The sequence below is a fragment of the Sceloporus occidentalis genome, unplaced genomic scaffold (assembly GCF_023333645.1).
Source record: "Sceloporus occidentalis isolate IW3139 unplaced genomic scaffold, rSceOcc1.0.p SCAF_6, whole genome shotgun sequence".
Taxonomy (NCBI): domain Eukaryota; kingdom Metazoa; phylum Chordata; class Lepidosauria; order Squamata; family Phrynosomatidae; genus Sceloporus; species Sceloporus occidentalis.
Genome location: NW_028316986.1, coordinates 31,607,420 through 31,627,317, shown reverse-complemented (window position 1 = coordinate 31,627,317; position 19,898 = coordinate 31,607,420). Strand labels below are relative to the sequence as shown.

The 19,898-nt window shown below is 39.8% G+C and overlaps 1 protein-coding gene across 4 annotated transcripts in view; it reads left to right on the top strand.

Moving 5' to 3' along the window:
- The window catches only part of UBR2 (ubiquitin protein ligase E3 component n-recognin 2), a 68,974-nt gene that overhangs the window by 45,828 nt on the left and 3,248 nt on the right, over window positions 1-19,898 (top strand). For all 4 annotated transcript variants that reach the window (XM_089529213.1, XM_089529211.1, XM_089529214.1 and 1 more), the window contains exons 30-46: window positions 1,275-1,474; window positions 2,124-2,217; window positions 3,623-3,784; window positions 6,987-7,084; window positions 7,324-7,402; window positions 8,524-8,672; window positions 8,772-8,827; window positions 9,727-9,823; window positions 10,838-10,905; window positions 11,614-11,749; window positions 12,257-12,344; window positions 13,109-13,239; window positions 14,238-14,346; window positions 15,700-15,756; window positions 16,168-16,245; window positions 18,961-19,131; window positions 19,390-19,491. In XM_089529213.1, the coding sequence (XP_089385339.1) occupies window positions 1,275-1,474; window positions 2,124-2,217; window positions 3,623-3,784; window positions 6,987-7,084; window positions 7,324-7,402; window positions 8,524-8,672; window positions 8,772-8,827; window positions 9,727-9,823; window positions 10,838-10,905; window positions 11,614-11,749; window positions 12,257-12,344; window positions 13,109-13,239; window positions 14,238-14,346; window positions 15,700-15,756; window positions 16,168-16,245; window positions 18,961-19,131; window positions 19,390-19,491 (1,875 nt within the window). The remainder of the gene's footprint in view (window positions 1-1,274; window positions 1,475-2,123; window positions 2,218-3,622; window positions 3,785-6,986; window positions 7,085-7,323; window positions 7,403-8,523; window positions 8,673-8,771; window positions 8,828-9,726; window positions 9,824-10,837; window positions 10,906-11,613; window positions 11,750-12,256; window positions 12,345-13,108; window positions 13,240-14,237; window positions 14,347-15,699; window positions 15,757-16,167; window positions 16,246-18,960; window positions 19,132-19,389; window positions 19,492-19,898) is intronic.

Here is a 19,898-nt window from a genome sequence, read left to right as displayed (position 1 = left end):
CTTTTTAGAGCAAAGATGAACATTGTTTGACCTTTCAGATATTGTCAGAGTTTAAATATTGTGAGCCCTAGCCAGTAGTGAGGGATGATACAATTTATAGACCAGCCTCTGAAGGGCCACAGGTTGCTTGGCCCTGCTAGTGAATGGTAGGGCCCCCATTCCCAAATATAGATTTCAGATCTAGCTGAAAGTCTTGTTTACAGAACAGTGGACAGTCTCTGTCTCTGTCTCTGTCTCTGTCTCTCTCTCTCTCTCTCTCTCTCTCTCTCACTCTCTCACACACACACACACACACACACACCCCATGCCATCCTGGAGTTGATCTTGAGATATGTAGAGGAAAATGGGAAAAGTCACATCTCCCCTCTCACACCCATTCCATCTGCTGGCTGTAGTCCTCTATAGTAAGTAATCCACCCATGAGATTTTCCTGGTGGTGAGAGGGAAGATTCGAACTATATTAGCTTTTTAAAAAGTTATTCTTTAACAAAGAAAAACTGTTCTAGAGTGATAGTTTTAATTGTGGCCACTATGTGGCACAATGCAGATCTTCTCAGATCTTCTGTAAGGCTCCTCTAGAATTGTATGCATGGCACATGCCAATTGTTAGTCAAATGAAGTTGTTTGAACTCACATATGTTTGAACTCCTGATTTCTTGTGGGAACACCTTCTCCCATATCATCCTTCCCGCACTCTTCGTTCTGCTGGGAAGAATCTGCTTCAACCAAAGAGGACTAGACTTTTGGCAGTGACCCAGCATTCCTTTTCAGCAGTTGCTCCTAGACTCTGGAAACGACCTGCCGGACGAGATCACTCAGATTACCACCTTGGAAACCTTTAAGAAGGCTATTAAGACGGAGCTCTTCTGGCAGGCCTTTCCAGATAGGTCCACCTCCATTTTCCTGCCTCCCCCCTCCCCCACTTCACTTGTCTCCTCTTTTCTCCATCCCCTTTTTCATCCTAACTGGACCCCTGCTATACACTTCTTTTTTACAGTTCTTCTATTGATTTTAACTGTGATTTTATACTATTGTTTTAATATCTCTCTGGTTTAATCTCTTTTTAGTATTACTATGTTTTTATACTGGGGGGGGGGGAAGGAATAGGGGTTTCTTAGAATTTTAACTGTATCTTGTTTTATTGTTGTAATCCGCTTGGATTCCAAGTGATTAAGCGGAATATAAATAAATATTATTATTATTAATACAGAGATCTATTGTTTTACTTTGGAAAATACTTCAGTGAAATACTTACTAATATCATTTGATTCTAGTCCTTCAGTTTCAGATACCAAGCTTATTGCCTTGGGTCCTGAACAGACAAAAGTGATTGAGCAAAGGCAAGTAGTTACCTGTATCTTATGCCAAGAAGAGCAGGAAGTTAAAATGGACAACAGAGCTATGGTCCTGGCAGCATTTGTGCAGAGATCAACAGTCTTGTCTAAAAATCGAAAGAAAGTGATTCCAGATCCTGGTAAGTAGCTATTATGGCATTACATATGCATCTTTGTCTTTATGTGCAATTTCAGGTTGGCTGCCTGGATTTCAAGTCTACAAGATTCTACCCTAAGATAATAACTAAGAGGTTTCTTTTGTTCATGGTATAATCATACTCAAGCTCTACAAGTAATATCATTGCTAGTTTAGTGCACTTGCCTGAAATCAGAGGTGAGCAATTTCTTAACATCTGTAGGCTTTATCCATCCTCCAGAAACTTGGAGGACCACAGCTGTCCTTCTATCCTCCACTGCAGAAATAAAAAAAATGGGGCATCTAATTGGGTAGGCACTTTGGTTTTGGAAAAAAGCAAACTGGTTGGTGAGGGGAGAGAGCAGGCAAATCACACCTCTGGGAGGGCACCTTTTTGGCCATTTGGGGCCAAAATATTTTAGGCTGAGGACTGAACATAGTCTGTGGGCCATGCTTTGCTCACACCTATCGTCAAACATTAGCATTTTACCAGTTCCTGAAAATAGTGTGTAGACACTATCATGGAGTACTAACCATGGCAGATAAATTTGCAAGTATAACTTGGACCTTATGAAAACATTTTTGAAGTATTCCTTTATTGTTAATCTGATTATATGAATTTCCATTTTAAATGTTTATATCTTTACATGCAGAAAAACATGATCCATTGTTCATGCATCCTGACTTGTCATGTGGTACGCACACTGGTAGCTGTGGACATATCATGCATGCCCACTGCTGGCAAAGGTAAATGACTTTTTCAGTTGTCTATCATATCATATGGTGCACTTAGCCAGGCAATAATGTTCAACCCATTCATGTAATTTATGATGTTAGTGGGTCCTTTCAGGAAAGATTATACAGTGGGCCCTCCACATTCACTGGTGCTAGGGGTGCAGGACCCCCAAGAAAGTGGGAAAACTGCAAATAAAAAAAACACTATTTTTTTAACCTGGGAGAACAAGTCTCTAGGAATCTCTAGATCCTCCAGCACATCTCTGTGGTCAGCATCTGCCAGAGATTGACCATAGAACCATGCTGGAGGACCTACAAATGCCAGGAGAAGTGTTTTCTCTAGTATTCTGTAGGTCTTCCAGCCAACTCTGTGGCCAATGTCCAGCAGAGTTGCTCTGGAGGACCTAGAGATTCCTAGAGAATGTATTAAGCAAATCTGCAAATAGTCAAATCTGCAAAAGTCAAAGCCACAAATGTGGAGGGCCAACGGTACTATGTTCATTCAACTTTTAAAAATTCTTGGTTGTATATTAGTTGTCTGATCATCGTTTGGTCCCATCCGCTTCTTTTAATGTACATTAATTACAAGATAATGTGGAGGTTAGGGTTGCTCTGGATAAAAAAAATACTGACATGGGTTAGAAAATAAATTTCAAGAAAAAAGAATTCTATATTTTGTAGAAAACTTTCAAAAAAATTTGCAATAGAAAGAAAACAGTTGAAAATATTTTTCTTCTGATTTAGAGAAAAAGAACATGAGAAATGAAGTGCATTTTTTTGTTATGTTAATCCTGCCAAGACAATATTGACCAGTTTTATTTATATTGAAGCAGTAGATAAGTTACAACAAGTTTCAATTGGTTAATTGTTTTCTGTCAGGCATATCTTTGAAAGAACAAGAAAAAATATTAGAATTAGTTTAATAAATTCCAACTAATTCTAATTTTCCTTTAATACAGGAAACGTGTTCTGTGTAGCCACTGAAACACTTCTAATGTGATGGTAGTTTAGGGTGAAAATACTTTTGTTTGCTTTAGGGTTTGTAACTTCTTTTTCTGTTTATTGTTCCCCCTCCCGCAAGTACAGTGATCCCTTCCCTTACACGAGGGATCCATTCCGAACCCCCCCCCCAATTCCGTGTATGCTCGAGCTGCCGCACGCCATAGCCACATTCCCCATTACTCTTTCCAGGGCACAGCACTGCGTTTTCCGGCGCAGGCACACTGTATGCATATAATCAAGCAAATTTTCTATATGTGCAATAGGTTGCCTAAAGCAGAAAACCTAACAAGTATATGATATATTGGTAAATGTGTGTTCTGCATTGTCTTGATGAAAGTAGTATGGTAATATTCAGTGGGGTTTCATGGAATGAGCTTTGCAAAATTAATTTAACACTTTCTGTTGCTCCCTGAAGGTACTTTGATGCAGTGCAAGCAAAAGAACAAAGACGACAACAAAGATTACGAGTCCACACGAGTTATGATGTAGAAAATGGTGAATTTCTTTGCCCCTTGTGTGAATGTTTAAGCAACACTGTTATTCCTCTGCTTCCTCCTCCAAGGAGTTTATATCCCAGGTTAGTTATTCTTGGTAAGCATCTCTGTTGATATGAAAGAAAACTTCTTACTTGAGTATTTCAGTGATCTAATGTATATAGTTTCAACAAATCAAAATACTATGCCTGTTGATGAAGTATTGCAGGGTCAGGTGTTTTGTGTACTTCAGATTACATCCTTCGTTCTGCACACTTGCAGGATTCAGTCAATCCTCTCTAAAAACAGGGAAGTCTAAATATTGTTATCACATTTGGATTTTTATCAAATAAAATATTTTATTTGGTTTTATGTTAATGAATAAAACTGAACAGTGAAATTGAACAGACTGTACTAACATAACTGCTCTCATAGTGCAATGGTAAGGAAATGGAAGTAAGAGAAGAGAAAATGAGAACTGAGGCAGGAGAAAAGCAGACAATCATTTGTTATGCAAAGGATGATTAGGAAATAAAGAGTGAAAATAAAAATACAAAAATGTTGCACAGGGAATGACACATTTAACAACGACATAATATGCAGTTGAAGCGTGGCACAAGGCAAGGGAATACGTAGCATTTCTATCACTTGCAAGTTAATATTCCCGGGGGTACATTCCCAGAGATGATAATTAGTTGATAATTAGTTCTGTGAGGCAGTTCACTTGGTTAGGGGCATTAAATGTTATTCAAAGTGGCATAAAGATATACATGTACACCTATATATAGGGTGGGTTTCTAGCAAAGCATGAAATGATGAAAGGAACAGCAGAAGGAGAGGAACATTAGCAACCCCTCCACCAATTTCGCATCAGCCAGAAAGTCTTGAATCAGCACTAGCCATTGGTAGGATGAAATACTGAAAGCAACTAATCATGTGGGATAGACAAGATAACTGTTACATGCATTTGTAACTGGTTGACCGGCCGAACCCAAAGGGTGCTCAACAGTGTCACCTTTCCATCCTGGAGAGAAGTGACCAGTGGGTTCCCACAGGGCTCTGTCCTGGGGCCAGTGTTATTCAACATCTTTATCAATAACCTGGATGGCAGAATTGGGAGCATACTTATCAAATTTGCAGATGACACCAAATTAGGAGGAATAGCTAATACTTCAGAGGACAGGATCAAAATTCAAAATGACCTGAATAGACATGAAAGCTGGGCCAAAGCTAACAAAATGAAATTCAACCCGGAGAAATGTAAGGTACTGCACTTAGGGCAGAAAAATAAAATGCACAGATATAGAATGGGGGACACCTGGCTGAATGAGACTACATGTCAAAGGGATCTTGAAGACCAAGTAGACCACAAGTTGAACATGAGTGAACAGTGCGATGCGGCAGCTAAAAAGGCCAATGCAATTTTAGGCTGCATCAATCAAAGTATAGTGTCTAGATCAAGAGAAGTTATAGTGCCACTGTATTCTGCTCTGGTCAGGCCCCACCTGGAATATTGTGCCCAGTTCTGGGCACCACAATTTAAAAAGGATGTTGAGAAACTGGAGCGTGTCCAAAGGAGGGCGACTAAAATGGTGAAGGGTCTGGAAACCATGCCCAAGAGGAACGACTGAGGGAGCTGGGGATGTTTAGCCTGGAGAAAAGAAGATTAAGAGGTGATATGATAGCCCTGTTTAAATATTTGAAGGGATGTCATATTGAGGAGGGAGCAAGTTTGTTTTCTGCTGCTCCAGAGAACAGGACCCGGAACAATGGATGCAAGCTACAGGAAAAGAGATTCCAGCTCCACATTAGGAGGAACTTCCTGACAGTAAGAGCTGTTCAGCAATGGAACAAACTCCCTTGGAGTGTAGTGGCGCCTTCTTCCTTGGAGGTCTTTAAGCAGAGACTGGTTAGCCATCTGTCGGGGATGCTTTGATTTGGATTTCCTGCATGGCAGGGGGTTGGACTGGATGGCCCTTGTGGTCTCTTCCAACTCTATGATTCTATGTGTAAAACATTTCTTTATACAAATATATTTTGTCCTCCAGTTAAGAAAGAATTTTATATTTCTCACAATACAGATGCTATGTTTTATCTTTTTTTGTCTTAGCAGTACATTTATAATGAACGTAAAATATAATTGAGATTTGTTTTATAAGGCTTTTCTGATTTTAACTTACGTTTGATTTGCCCTAGAAAAAGCTGCAAAGGGTTAGCAAGCTAGAGTCATACATATCAGGATCTTAGCGTTGATAGGTAAACATCAGTAATCATCTGCTTAACAGGTCAGAGAGCTGTATTAAGAGATTTGTTGTGACAGAGTAGAAACTGCCATACTCAAACTGTGTCATAGGGATTATCTATTGAATGCTGCCTTATACATTGTGGTCACAGAAATAACAATACTGTTTGCAGAAATTGAGGCTAAACTACCAGAGTCACTTCACTTGATCCATAGAGTTGTACTTAGTAATGATGCTGTTTCTGTTATAGCCAAAGCTCACATTCAGTACGTTTTATACCTGTGTTTTGTTGCAAGATGTGGGGAGAAAGATTTATAAAAGCTATAGGGGCCCCCATACACCAAGGACTTTTTCACACTACGTAGTTATAGCACTATGATTCCACTTTAATAGCAATGGCAACATCCTGTGGATTCATGGATTTGTCATTTGGCAGAGAATTCTTATTATCCTTCCCTAAACTGCAATCCCAGGATTCCATTCAATGTTGCAGTAGCTATTAAAATGGAATGATAGGACTATAACTGTTTTGTCTAAAAGGATCCCTAATGCCATCTGATTTCAGTGGCTAAACATGGTCAGGCTGGTTAATATTTGGATCCCTGAGGATACCAGGGATCTCAAGGTAGAATTAGAAGAGATTCCTATCTGAAATCCTGGAGAGCTCTGCCAGTCTGAGTTGTCAGTATCAGGCTAGATGTACAAATGTTCTGACTCACTATAAGGCAGTTTTCTCATACATTATTTTGTTTTAGTCCTTGCAACCAGTATTAACTCCATGTTGTGGAAGTAAATGTGTGCTGAGGCTCAAAATTACTTGGCTAAGTTCATACAAGAGCCCGTCAAGATTGGGACCAGAGGCTTCCTGAATTTCTAACTCTGTTCTGCATCAGTTCTCATGAACTGTTAGTCTTTTCCAACAAAGCTATTTTCATATCTTTACATGTTTGCTTTAACTTATACCATGGTTTCTACATGTAGTTCTTTTTCACATAGGCATATTTCAGTACTGTATATTGAGTACTGTATATAATGTATGTCTGTGTATGTTTGTTCTTGACAGATTAGATTTTTCAAGTCAACAGAATCTAGCTCAGTGGATTAAAACAATATCTCAGCAGATCAAAGCACTGCAAATTCTTCGAGATCAGGAGAGCACAGGTAAGTGTGAAATAACACTTACCTTCTCACTCACATTCTCAACATTGGTCAGGGCGGATGATGAAAAACTACTTTTTGTGTGGATAACAGGCATTTTTGTTTGAAATGTTTGCTGTAAATTAATAGTTGTTATATCTGTGAATAGAAAAGATTGAATCTTAAAAATGTTTGTAAACTTGCAAGCATGAGCAATACTTTTAACTTACAGTTAAAATAATATATTTTGGCTTATTCGTCAGGTAATCCCTCTTGCAGTAATTCAGACAGAATGGATGAGCTACAGCTACCTGAAGGGTTCAGACCAGAGTTCCAACCAAAGTATGTATTAGCTTTATTAATTAATTTTATATAGTAGGAGTCACTATTGGAAATAGATGGAATTTAGTGATTTAAAGAAGGCAGCTTCTTTGTCCATTGTCAGGTAACAAATATATTATTACACAGATAATGTACATATTTTGTCTGGCCATATAATCGTTTATATATTCTAGGCCATTACAGAAGCCAAGTGAATATACTTAGCCTCTGGGTTTCTCTCAGTTTTATAAGAAACAGTATCAAATTACTAACATATGTGTAAGGGGATTTTGTGATACTTTTAAAAAACGTGTAGATATATTTCAGCTGGATAAGCCAAAAATGTTGTGTTAGGAAATTTGAGTATTGGATGCACATTCATAAAAGCCAATACCCTGGAATTTTTTGTATATACATAAAAAAAGTGCTCATAGGTAGTTAAAAGTCTAGACCTTCTAAGTAAGAAGCTATTCATCATGGAAATAAGCTACCAATAGAGGAGTTTTAAAATAATAATATGGGTGGATGTTTTATGTAAAATGGGATCCCTGGTGGTACAGTAGTTAAATGCCGGTACTGCAGCCACAATGTTGTGAGTTCGTTCCCAGAGGGCTCTGGGTTGACTCAGCCTTCCATCCTTTTGTGGGTCAGCTTATTGCGAGCAATTGGACTAGAGATTGTAAACCACTTACAGAGTGCTGAGTTCACTATGAAGTGGTATAAAAATGTAAATGCTATTGCTATTTCTAAAATGAGGATGTTTTATTTAAGTTGATTAAATTACTATTCTACAAATACTGTATATTTGATTGCCCAAAGCATAGCACAGCCAAGATTACTTCAAGGAGTGATATGAGGTAACTGTTCTTCTTCTCTAACTATAAGTATTATCAATCAATGGATTACTTACTGTTTATTTCTGAGGCATTTACTTTCAAAAGTGAGTGATGGTTTGAAAAATGCATTAATAATAATGTCTGGTTAACACGTCATTTAAAAGGCTACATCATGCAAAATTGGAATAATTTATTTGACTGTTAGGCTATTAGACCAATTAACTCTATAGCTCCTAGCCAATGTCTGGCTTCTAAAATATGTTTTAAAGTTTGGAGATAATGTTATTTCTTGTTCATTTCTGCAAGGAATCCATATTCTGAAAGCATTAAAGAAATGCTGAAAACATTTGGCACTGCAACATATAAAGTGGGCCTGAAAGTTCATCCCAATGAAGAAGATCCACGTGTACCTATAATGTGCTGGGGCAGTTGTGCATATACAATACAAACAATAGGTGAGTTATTGCTTATTTAAATGTTGGAACTCACCCAAGGGTGAGCAATTTAAATGCTTTGTACATCTCCACTGAACTGCGACATTTTTCTTTCCACAGAACGGATTTTAACTGATGAAGAAAAACCATTATTTGGTCACTTATCTTGTAGACAGGTACTGTGTAAAAAAAACTTGTTTGATTTGCTGAGAAATAAATACATCTGATTGACTCATAACTTTTGTTTTGGCTCCCATATAATATTGGAAAGTAACTATTATGAGAAGGCTATCAAACATCATGCAATCATGCATCATGGTGAATTATTACAGTGGTCCCTCCACATTCGCTGGGGTTAGTGTTGAAGGACTCCCATGGATGTGGAAAAACTGAAAATAAAAACACACAATTCTTTTACCTGAGAGAACATCTCTAGGAATCTCCAGGTCCTCTAGTACAACTTTATGGTCAACATCTGCCAGATGTTGATCATAGAATCCAGTTACAGGACCTACAGATACCTAGAGAAGTATTTTCTCTAGGAACTTCTAGGTTCTCCAGCAAAATTCTATGGTCAACTTCTGGCAGAGTTGCGCTGGAGGACCTAGAGATTCCTACAGAGAACATATTACTCAAAACTGCAAATAATCAAATTTGCAAAAGTCAAAACCACAAATTCAGAGGGCCAACTGTACACTGTTTCTTAAGTGCTTACGTGAGAGTCCCCTGACATTATCTGTTAGCATTTATGACCCCCAGAATATCAATAATCCTTGGTAAGGTTGAGGGAAGTAGGGAAAGAGAAAACCTGCATTCCAGATGGATAGACTCAATCAAAGAAGTCATGGCCTTGTGTCTGCAAGGCCTGAGCAGGGCTGCTACTGATAGTTTGACTTGGAACTCTCTCATTCATGGGGTGGCCATAAGTCGAAGTTGACTTGAAGGCAGTTTATAACAATAGCAACAGAGGATTTTTTTTTACAGTTTAGTTTCCTTTAAAATATCATTAATTAATTAGAATTGTTTTGTTCTTTGTTCCATTTCTTTTTCTGACTGTAATTATGTTCTGTTTTAGGATGACTGCCTTACTTCATTAACAAGATTTGCAGCTGCACACTGGACAGTTTCTTCACTTTCAGCAGTACAGGGTCACTTTTGTATGCTTTTATCATGTAAGTTCAGAATCATGGGAACAACTAAAGAAGTTACAGGGAGAAATGATAAGCTGTGTGGAAATTCTTAAGTAACTTTTTGAATCTCCATTCAGACCTTTCCCCAAGACTTAGTCTTAGGACTTTGAGAGAGACACATATGCCCTGTAACAATAGCAATAGCAAGAACATTTCTATACCTTTTATCAGTGAACTAGCACTCTCTAAGCGGTAGCAAGTGGTATTTTCAATGCCTGGGAGCTGAAAGGTGGTGGAAATGACCTTCATGCCTCCTAAAGTGCATTTGGGGGCATTCTGGAGCATGCACATATATATAAAGGGGCACAAAAACAGTCTTGGAGGCCGCATGTGACTGCAGCCTATACTGTGCCCACTCTTCTTCTAAAGCAGGAGGGGACTGGGGCCATCCCCCCCCCCCCCCGCAACATTACATTGCTTCTTGATTTGTTTTCAACCTATTTTCAGCTGTTGTGAGGGATTAAACATTGTAGGGGAGTTTGGAGTCTGCAAGGGGCAAAGCTGAACTTGTTTGTTTTGGCCCCCAAAAACTGTGAATGTTTTGGGGAAAAATTGATGGGTGTGGGGTTTCAGGGGCTACAAAATGAATCCCATGTGTCACTTGCATCCCAGGGGCCACACTGTGCCCTTATGTGCTTAGATCTTACATGTTTAAATGGATGCAAGCTGCAGGAAAAGAGATTCCACCTCAACATTAGGAGGAACTTCCTGACAGTAAGGGCTGTTTGACAGTGGAACAAACTCCCTCGGAGTGTGGTGGAGTCTCCTTCCTTAGAGGTCTTCAAACAGAGGCTGGATGGCCATCTGTTGGGGATGCTTTGATTGTGATTTCCTGCATGGCAGGGGGTTGGACTGGATGGCCCTAGCGGTCTCTTCCAGCTCTATGATTCTATGATTCTAAATCTTTAAACTTAAGGTTTTCTGAGTTTTTCCTGGCATTAAATGTAGAACATTAACCTATCATTCTCAATAACAATTGTTTTGTTCTATATGCAGCACTGGTGCCTAGCGAACAAAGTAGGAATCGTACATGTATTCTTGATATTGACATGTTTCATTTACTAGTAAGTACTCTATGAATTCTATCAGCATTCCAGTTGCATATGCCATACTATGGAAAGAAATTGTAACATGCTAGAGATACATTAATAATTGAAAATAATCGAAAATAATTGAATAAATAAATAATAGCAAATAATAGAAAAGAGATTCCACCTAAACATGAGGAAGAACTTCCTAATATATATGCACACATGGGGGGAGGGGGCACAAAAACAGACCTGGGGGCCACATGTGGCTGCAGCTCATACTTTACCTAGTCCTCCTTTAAAGCAGGAGGGGGCTGGGGCCATTTTTTATCCTCACATTACGTTGCTCTCTGTGGAATGGGTTGCCTCAGAATGTGGTGGAGTCTCCTCCTTTGGAAGTTTTTAAACTGAGGCTGGATGGCCATTTGTCAGAAATGCATTCTTGCAGGGCAGGGGATTGGACTGGATGGCCCTTGTGATCTCTTCCAGCTCTGTGATTCTGTGATTCTAAGTTTTGAAAGTTATTTTTAGTGTGTTGGGGGAAAAAAACCTTGAAGGTTACAAGTCAGGTTTCACAGATGTGTGAAACTTTAGTTGTTGAATTAAGTAGCAGGTCATTCATATTGAGAATGGTCCATTTATTGCTTTTTGAAAGCTTGTTGGGAAGAATAACAGAATTTGATTAAATAGGACTGATGAACAAAAAAATGTTCTTTCTCATAAACATTTTCCTCTTATATGCAGGTATGCCTGGTGCTCTCTTTCCCTGCTGTACACTGTCAGGACTTTTCAGGAGTTAGTCTTGGTACTGGAGATCTTCATATCTTCCATCTTGTCACTATGGCACATATTGTACAAATAATACTTACCTTGTCCTCAGGTAAATATTCTGTAAAAATTAGATTGCCTTCTAAATACAGGCAGCCTAGGGAAGGGAAGCGAATTTATTAAGGGTAAAAAGGGATTTGTAATGTTGAAATCTTACATGCGTGGGAAAGTACAACCTGCCATTTTGAAGGAGAAACAAAAGGGGGGAAAGATGTATAGGTGCACTTGAGGGGGGGGGGGGAGAGCAGGCTGTGGAAAGTTTGAGGTTAGAAAATTGGCCCCTCATCTCCACATAGTTGCCCATCCCTGGTGGGGATGGTGGCCAACATAAGGGGTGGTTTTCTGTAGGATAGCATGTGTCTCTGGAAGTTGCATAACCATTGTATAAGATGTATAATTGAAACTACATTTTGTGAAACAAGACATTGCTGTGGTGAAATTTTTTTATTGATACAACTATGTTGAACAATTGTGGGCTATCAGGCTGTACCTGATGTGTCAGGTTTCATTTTCCAGAATCAAATCCAGTACAGCTTTTTTTTCCCTTGCATCTTTTCAGAAGAAAATGGCATGGATCAAGAAACCCCTGCTGGTGAAGAAGAATCAGTCTTAGCTTTGCATAAATCTCTTAGCCAATATACAGGAAGGTAAAGTGATAGCTTCTGGCTTAGCCACTAAATTCATTGCTCCCTTACCCCAGGTTAAGTATCTCTAGCATCTGATCAAAGGTAGGATGAAAAATGGGATTCCTTCTCTGCCTTACTGTGCAGCATGAATAACCATAGGTAACAAGAGGGTATTTACAAATATAATAAATTTGGAAAGGTTTACACAGTATATAATAAATCAAGGGAAATGAAAACATGCTGTAGAAAAATAAGCTTTAAGAACTATATAAGGAATATTACATGTGTGAGAAAATCAAATGTAATGATTACATTAAAATAAAATGTAGGAAAAATTAGATTAAATCATAAAATAACTCAACAATATGTAAAATTATCTACACAGACTTAGTCCTTCATAATCTCCAAACATGTCTCAAACATCTTATCTGGGAAAGCAGTTTGTGTACCGGGGGGGGGGGGGGGGGGGGCGGGGCGGGGCGGAATTGGCCTTTGTGAAATATAAGGGAAAGGGGATGAGTCTTACATAGCATAACAAATAATCATGTCTGTCCATCTGGTATACTGTGGTGTTAAACTTTCTCTTGGCCTGGGACTAAAAAGGCAGACCAGGAATTCATTCTTTGATTTTGAATCTACATTGGGCAATGAAAACATTGTTTCTTTGCTTAGTCTCTTGCTAATCAAATGAAATTCAAAATATATTAAAGATTTAGGACATCTTATAAAATGAAATTTCCTCCTTTTAGTTGCTGTTATAAAAAGTAATCTGATCTTACTTTTAGTGCCTTGAGAGAAATATCTTCTGGATGGCATCTGTGGAGAAGTATAAAAAATGGAATCATGCCTTTTCTGAGGTGCTCTGTAATGTTTTTCCACTATTTAAATGGAGTTCCAGTACCACCAGAACTGCAAGGTATTTGCTAATCACATCTGTTTGAATCCTAAGTACTGTTCTGTTAGAGACAGATCTTCTTTTATCCACAGAGAGATCCAACAGATGTGGAAGGAGGCAGTTGAACCTTCTAAGACTAGGAACTCAACTGGGGCCACTAGGGAGGAATGTGAAGACACTGATCAGATTATAGTTAACTTCATCATACCTTCCTTTAGGACTACAATCTTAATTTTAGGGCCTCAGCATTTTGAAATGGAGACAAAAACTGAACAGCAGAGGGTTCTGAAATGATATCCATTAGGTAGTGAGTTTGTGCATGGCCAAACAGCTCCCACATAAGACAATACAGACCCCGCAGATGCTCCTGAGACTGCAGAGGAGGGGTGGAGGTTGACTGATATCTGCTATTTTTCCTGCTTCCATTCTCTTCCACCTATATTAGCACCATCGCTGTAGTCAGCATCACTAGTTTCACTTTTCCAGGCAATGCAATCCCTGCAAAAGGCATTTTACTTTTCCATTCCTGTGAAATCCCTCTGCTACTTCTAGTGGCCTACAGAGAATGGAGCACTGAGTCCTTATATGAAGGTCCATTCTTGTATGTGGATGAAGGAGACATCCAAGTTATTGTCCAGCTTGTGTTGATGTCAACTTCAGTTTCTCTCTCTGATAATTTCCTTTTGGTTCATCAGTAGGAGAACCATGTGGGAGTGGTCCTGGGAGCCAGGGTCTATGCTAATACTATTCTTTGACTACCCTGTGAGCGTTGCCTTATCTGAATAGCAGCAGGAGATAACCCAATCCAGGGTCTCTTCTCCTCCTGCATATAAGAATGGATCTTCTTGGGAAGGACCCAGTATGCCATTTTTAGATATTTCTCCTTTACAAATCTTGAATAATGTTTTGTCATCTCTTGTTTGTAGATCACAGAGATATGTGCTCATTTTAAAAAAAATGTACGTAACTACACTAATCAATAATAATAATTCATAATTTATATGTTTTTAACTTCGCAGTCAGTGGAGCAAACCAGTTTGAACTCTTATGTAGCTATCTCTCCTTGCCAAACAACCTCACTTGCCTTTTCCAAGAGAACAGCAAAATTGCAAATACATTAGTAGAAAGGTAGGAATGATATTTATTATTCCATTTTAAATACCATATATACTCGGCTATAAGTTGACCTCATGTACAAGTCAACGGCAGGTTTTAGGGCCAAAATTGTGGATTTTGATATGACCATAGATGAGTTGAGGGTAAAACTTAGGTGCATGTAACAAAGGAGTTACATAAGCAAAGGGAAACTATGCCAAATAACTTCTAAAAGATGTATGTATGTATTTATACCCAGCTCTTTAGAAATGCTCTCAGAGTGGTTTACAAATTGTTAATTAGACAGCTCCCTGCCTGGGGCTTACAATCTAAAAAGACATGACACAAAAAGAGAAGGAAATGGCAGTGGGGGGAAAAGAGGATTAAGTCCAGTGGTTCTTTTCTCCCTCTGAGGCCAGGGCCATGGCAGATAGAATGGAGAGACCACTGGACTTAATCCTCTTCTGTCCAGAAATTCTGTCCAAATTCCAGCAGGCACACTGTTTGTGCTCATATTAAAGGCTGGATAGATGAGAGAACAGAGTGGGGGTCAGTGCTTCCAGGACGGATCATGCTTTTGCATTTCACCAGAGGATGGTTCCTTTTTAATAGATGACTTAAAGTACAATGCATAGATTGACCCGTGGATAATTTTTGGGTCAATTTTTTGACTAAAATTTCTAGACTTATACATGAGTAGGCACAGTATATAAATTTTAAATAAAACAAACCTTGCAGAGTTGAGTGGGTGGGATGTGCAGAAAATAGAAAATGAACAAACAAAGCATTAGTTAAGGTGTTTATAGCACCAAAGACTAATGTTTAAGCATTATGAACCACTTAATTGATAGTCATGTATTTTAGAATAGTGGGCTATATAATTATTGCTCACCTGCAGTGAACATTTCTGTAGTGTTGTGCCAGGTGTTACAGGCTGACCTATATGGCAGGGAGTTGGGCCTCATGGCCTTAAAGGTCTCTTCCAACTCTATGATTCTATGACCTGAATACACTGTGCCACATTGCAGTAGGGATTGGCAGCACTGATAGTTGAAGTCTCTGAATGTAGGAAACAACTACGCAAAGAAGGAGGGGTATGACTATACAATTTAATATTCTAGAATATTTTTTCATATATTGTACTAATGGTGACAGGCAACCATTACATATTTATATTGCAGTAAATGTCCCAAAATGAATGTTGAACAACCTATTTTTGAGAAATTTCTTAGTATTGAGAACCTTTGTATTAGTTTGGGTAGGATGCAGAATTATCTCTCTGAATACAAGCCAACCTGTAACTCTGGATCCAAGCTACTGAACCACATATTTTTTGCTTGGTTGCTACTGAGATGAAATCTAATCCTTTTTTTCTTCCTCCTACAGCTGGTGTAATAATGATGAAGTAAAAGGGTATCTGCAAGGTCAGAGACAAGCCATAAGGTGAGTGTGTCAACTGCTAATGTTTGTGGATTCCACTGAATAGCTGGTGAACATCTGGTGTTGGTTTGGATGGCAGTCTGTATGGGGTACCATTGGACATTCATGTGAAAGGAGGATACATATGATAACAAGGTTTTTCTGCTGACAAATACATGTAGACCTGTGGAGATTGTATATTTAATAAGAAATGCTCTTTTCAAAGACTTTTCATTGGCTTCACTTGAGCCTACAGGTAATAATATTGTACTTTAATAATAATATTGTGCTTTATATTGTGTTTTATGCAAAACAAAAATGTTAATATTACATTATAACTAACAATTAATTCAGTTTATTATTACAAGTTGTGATGTTTATCAATGGACACTTTACATGCAAGTCTGAAATTTTTTGTATCTGTTATCATTTTAGCTATCCACGAGAATCTAACAAATTAATAGACCTTCCTGATGATTACAGCTGCCTCATCAATCAAGCATCTAACTTTTCGTAAGTCATCTGATGCAGTTCATTATGACTTATTTCATTTTACTGGATTAATTTGGAAACTGGGTTACAGTACAGTGGTAGGGTACAAAATTTGTAAACTTTGTAGTCTTGGGTAGCAAGACTTTGAGCTATGCAAGGGATCTCAGCAAGGTGCTGCCAATGTATATAATACTGTCTTAGTGAACCAAATGATCTGTTTCAAGATAAAGCATCTATAGAAGTTGGAAATTTGGGAGCTATATTTACCTGAATCACCCAACCAGCATGGGAGATTCTGGGAACTGTAGTCCAAAAAATAACTTTTCCAAGCTTTGCAGCTTTGTGTTTAACCCTCACTGTAGTAGGCAAGGCATTTTAGGTTCACACTTGGTTGCAGAATTAACACAAAAATAAATCTATAAGGTAAGCATTATACAACGTCACTTCAAGAGTCTTAAATAATTTTCAGCTGCCTGCAGGCTATATTTTTAACAGACCAAAACCAACCAGGGCAAAAATTGTCTTAAGAAATCATAGAGTTGGAAGAAAAATCCAACCCCCTGCCACTGCAGGAGTCCACAACTAATGTATCCCTGAGAAGTGACTATCCAGACCAGGGCTTGGCAACCTACGGCCCGCGGGCAGGATCCGGCCTGGCAAGGCCTCGAGACCAGCCTCAGCCCGGTCCTGCCACCGATTGCCGCCCCCGCCACAGCTTGGCCGCCGCTCCGGGCACCCGCGGGGGCCTCACTGCCATCCTCCTCCTCCACCATGCATGGCTGCGTGGAGGAAGAAGAGGGCAGCAAGGTCTGGGGCGGAGGTGGAGGCGGCGCCTCCTGTACGCGGCCGCGCCAACTTCCCCGCCTCCCTGCGGCCTCCAGCTTCCCTCTAGGCCTCTGTGGAGGGCAGCCTCCGCGGAGGCCGAGAAGGAGCGCGTGGGACCACCGGCTTCCCTCTCGGCCTCCGTGGAGGTCAGCCTCCGCGGAGGCCAAGAAGGAGTGCGCGGGGCCTCTGGCTTCCCTCTCGGCCTCCGTGGAGGGCAGCCTCCGTGGAGGCCGAGAAGGAGCGTGCGGGGCTTCCGGCTTCCCTCTCGGCCGGGAAAGGGGGAGGCCTCCAGCGCTGGCAGTCCCTGCTGGCACTTTTGCCGGCCTCTGATGGGGCCTGGGACCCCGTTAGGGGCTGGGAAAGAGGGGGAGGCCTCCAGCGCTGGCCCGTCCCCGGAGGGTGGAAGCTCCGCCCCCGGCGTGTGGCACCGCCCCCGGAGGGTGGAAGCTCCACCCCCGGCACATGGCCCCGCCCTGGAGGGTGGAAGCTCCACCCCCCAGCTTCAGCCCCTCAGTTATCTGAGGGACAGCAACCCAGCCCCCAGCTCAAAAAGTTTGCCTACCCCTGATCCAGACTGTGTTTAACAGTCATGAAGCTGAAGGTATAATTAGCCTACTTCCCCCTGGAGGGTATTATCATAGATAACATGAAACTTTGGAGGAATTGTGGCACCCAGTTTCAGGGTGCTGCGACTTTGGACTGATGATGAGCCTGAAATTGTTTGGAGCACTCATAAGGTACTTGAGGTTCAACAGTTGGAAACAAGCAATGCATAGACAAGATGGTTGCCTTTCAGGAGATGTGGACTATGTTGTTTGAGCAACTTTGAAGATGATATATGCCAAGAATGGATATGTTGATGAACAGCTGATTCAGTTTAGTGTTAAATGCCCAGTCCTACCAAGTAAATCAGGAAAATGTAGCACAGAATTATGGTAGTGCTGTGTTGCTAAGACATCTTGTCCTCTTAGGGTGCAGTATTTTTTCTGGTCAGGCAGCCTGGTCCACCATGGGAAGCCCAACTTTATTACAGTGCAGTGACACAACTAGACGAACCAAAGTTCAATATTGGATAAAATATGGTTTTTTACAGTGCAGTGAACTGTTAAAAGGTCTCCTCATACAAAGGCCTCATACACATTGGCCCAGTTCAACAAAACAGGCCATAAGCCATGCATCCATTTTATCCATAGGAGAGTAGTAGTTCGAAAAACCAACAGGCAGTGCACCACATCTGTGAAATTTTCTTGTGAGAATCAGTGCAGCATCCAGGTATCATGATTGCATATAGAGCAGCTGACACAGAGCATGGAACATTTCCATCAGCAGTTTTAAAAAACAACAACTAATAATGCTATCAGTGTAAACAACTGTTTGTCTTTGAGGTGCATGTCTATTTTCTAATTTTTGAGTTCAAAACAAAGTTTATTTTCTTTTAGGTTGGAAATAATAGTGGCAGTATTTCTGGGTCATAGAAATTATATTGGTTACACATTTTGCAGAAAAGGAGGTCTGTCAACTACTCAAAATAAAATGTTCCATCTCATGAAAATGTTCTTTCTGGCTCTGGATGTTATAATTGCCCTTCTCATTAATACTTCTGTAGACACAAGGCATTTTTATCCCATGAAATAAATTTTCGAACTTCCATAGGGTCAGAAAATGTCCCAGAAGTCAGTCAGTGCAAGATTTTTTTAAAAAATCTGTTTGGATGAGAGTTAATCTTTGACAGTGTTTTAAAAGCTTGCATAGAGAGGAACCCTATATGATCTATAAGGCATTTCCATGCTTATTTACATCACACATAACTGAAAAAATTATTCCATGCAATTGGATCCAGTTACAGTGAAATTTCTTGTTAAATGCAGCATGATAGTAAATATTTCAACATGTTTCCTGTTTCTTACAAAGATGTCCGAAATCAGGTGGTGATAAAAGCAGAGCACCAACGTTATGCCTGGTGTGTGGGACAATGTTGTGTTCTCAAAGTTATTGCTGCCAGACAGAACTGGAAGGAGAAGATGTAGGAGCATGTACTGCACATACATATACCTGTGGATCTGGAGTGGGAATTTTTCTCAGGTGAGTACATAGGTGCATTTAATTAGGTAGCAACACTCTAAAATGAAATTACATTAATCCTTATGGATGGTCTTCACTCTGCTTCCCTCTCTTGTAATATTCCATTCACAAGGAAGCACAAGCTCTGTTGCAGTGAAACTACCACAGTCCTTCTGCCTATTCTGTGGGACAGACTTCAGGCACCACAAAATAACTGATAGAATTAGTGATGAAAGGACATTATGAATTTCAGTATGTTGCCTTGTGCTTGTTTTTCAGAGTACGTGAGTGTCAAGTGCTGTTCCTAGCTGGGAAAACCAAGGGCTGCTTCTATCCTCCTCCCTACCTTGATGACTATGGAGAGACAGATCAGGGACTGAGGTACTTTTTTCAGCCCTCCATTGTTGATTGTGGCCAAGGTGCACTAAGCCATTTTTGTTCTTATTAGCCAGTTAGGCTGACCACTGTCATCATGGCTTCAACACAACAAATGCATATATAAATTTCAGATCAAATATGGTATGGCTGGAGAAAGCCATGACAACCTTTGAAAAAAAACCCTAAGCACCAGTTAGGTCATTCCAATGAAATAAGTCCTATTTTGGCACCATAGAATGGAATTGGAGACTGTAGCCTCAAGTGTGGCAGCTTAGTGCACACACTGAAGCTCTTACAATAGGAGTGTCAAAGAAACTCTAGTCTGTATGCTGTAGATTTCAAGTATTTAATTTTATTGAAGTTAACTTGAAACGCTTACGTTATGGTACCATTATATGTAAACTTTAAAC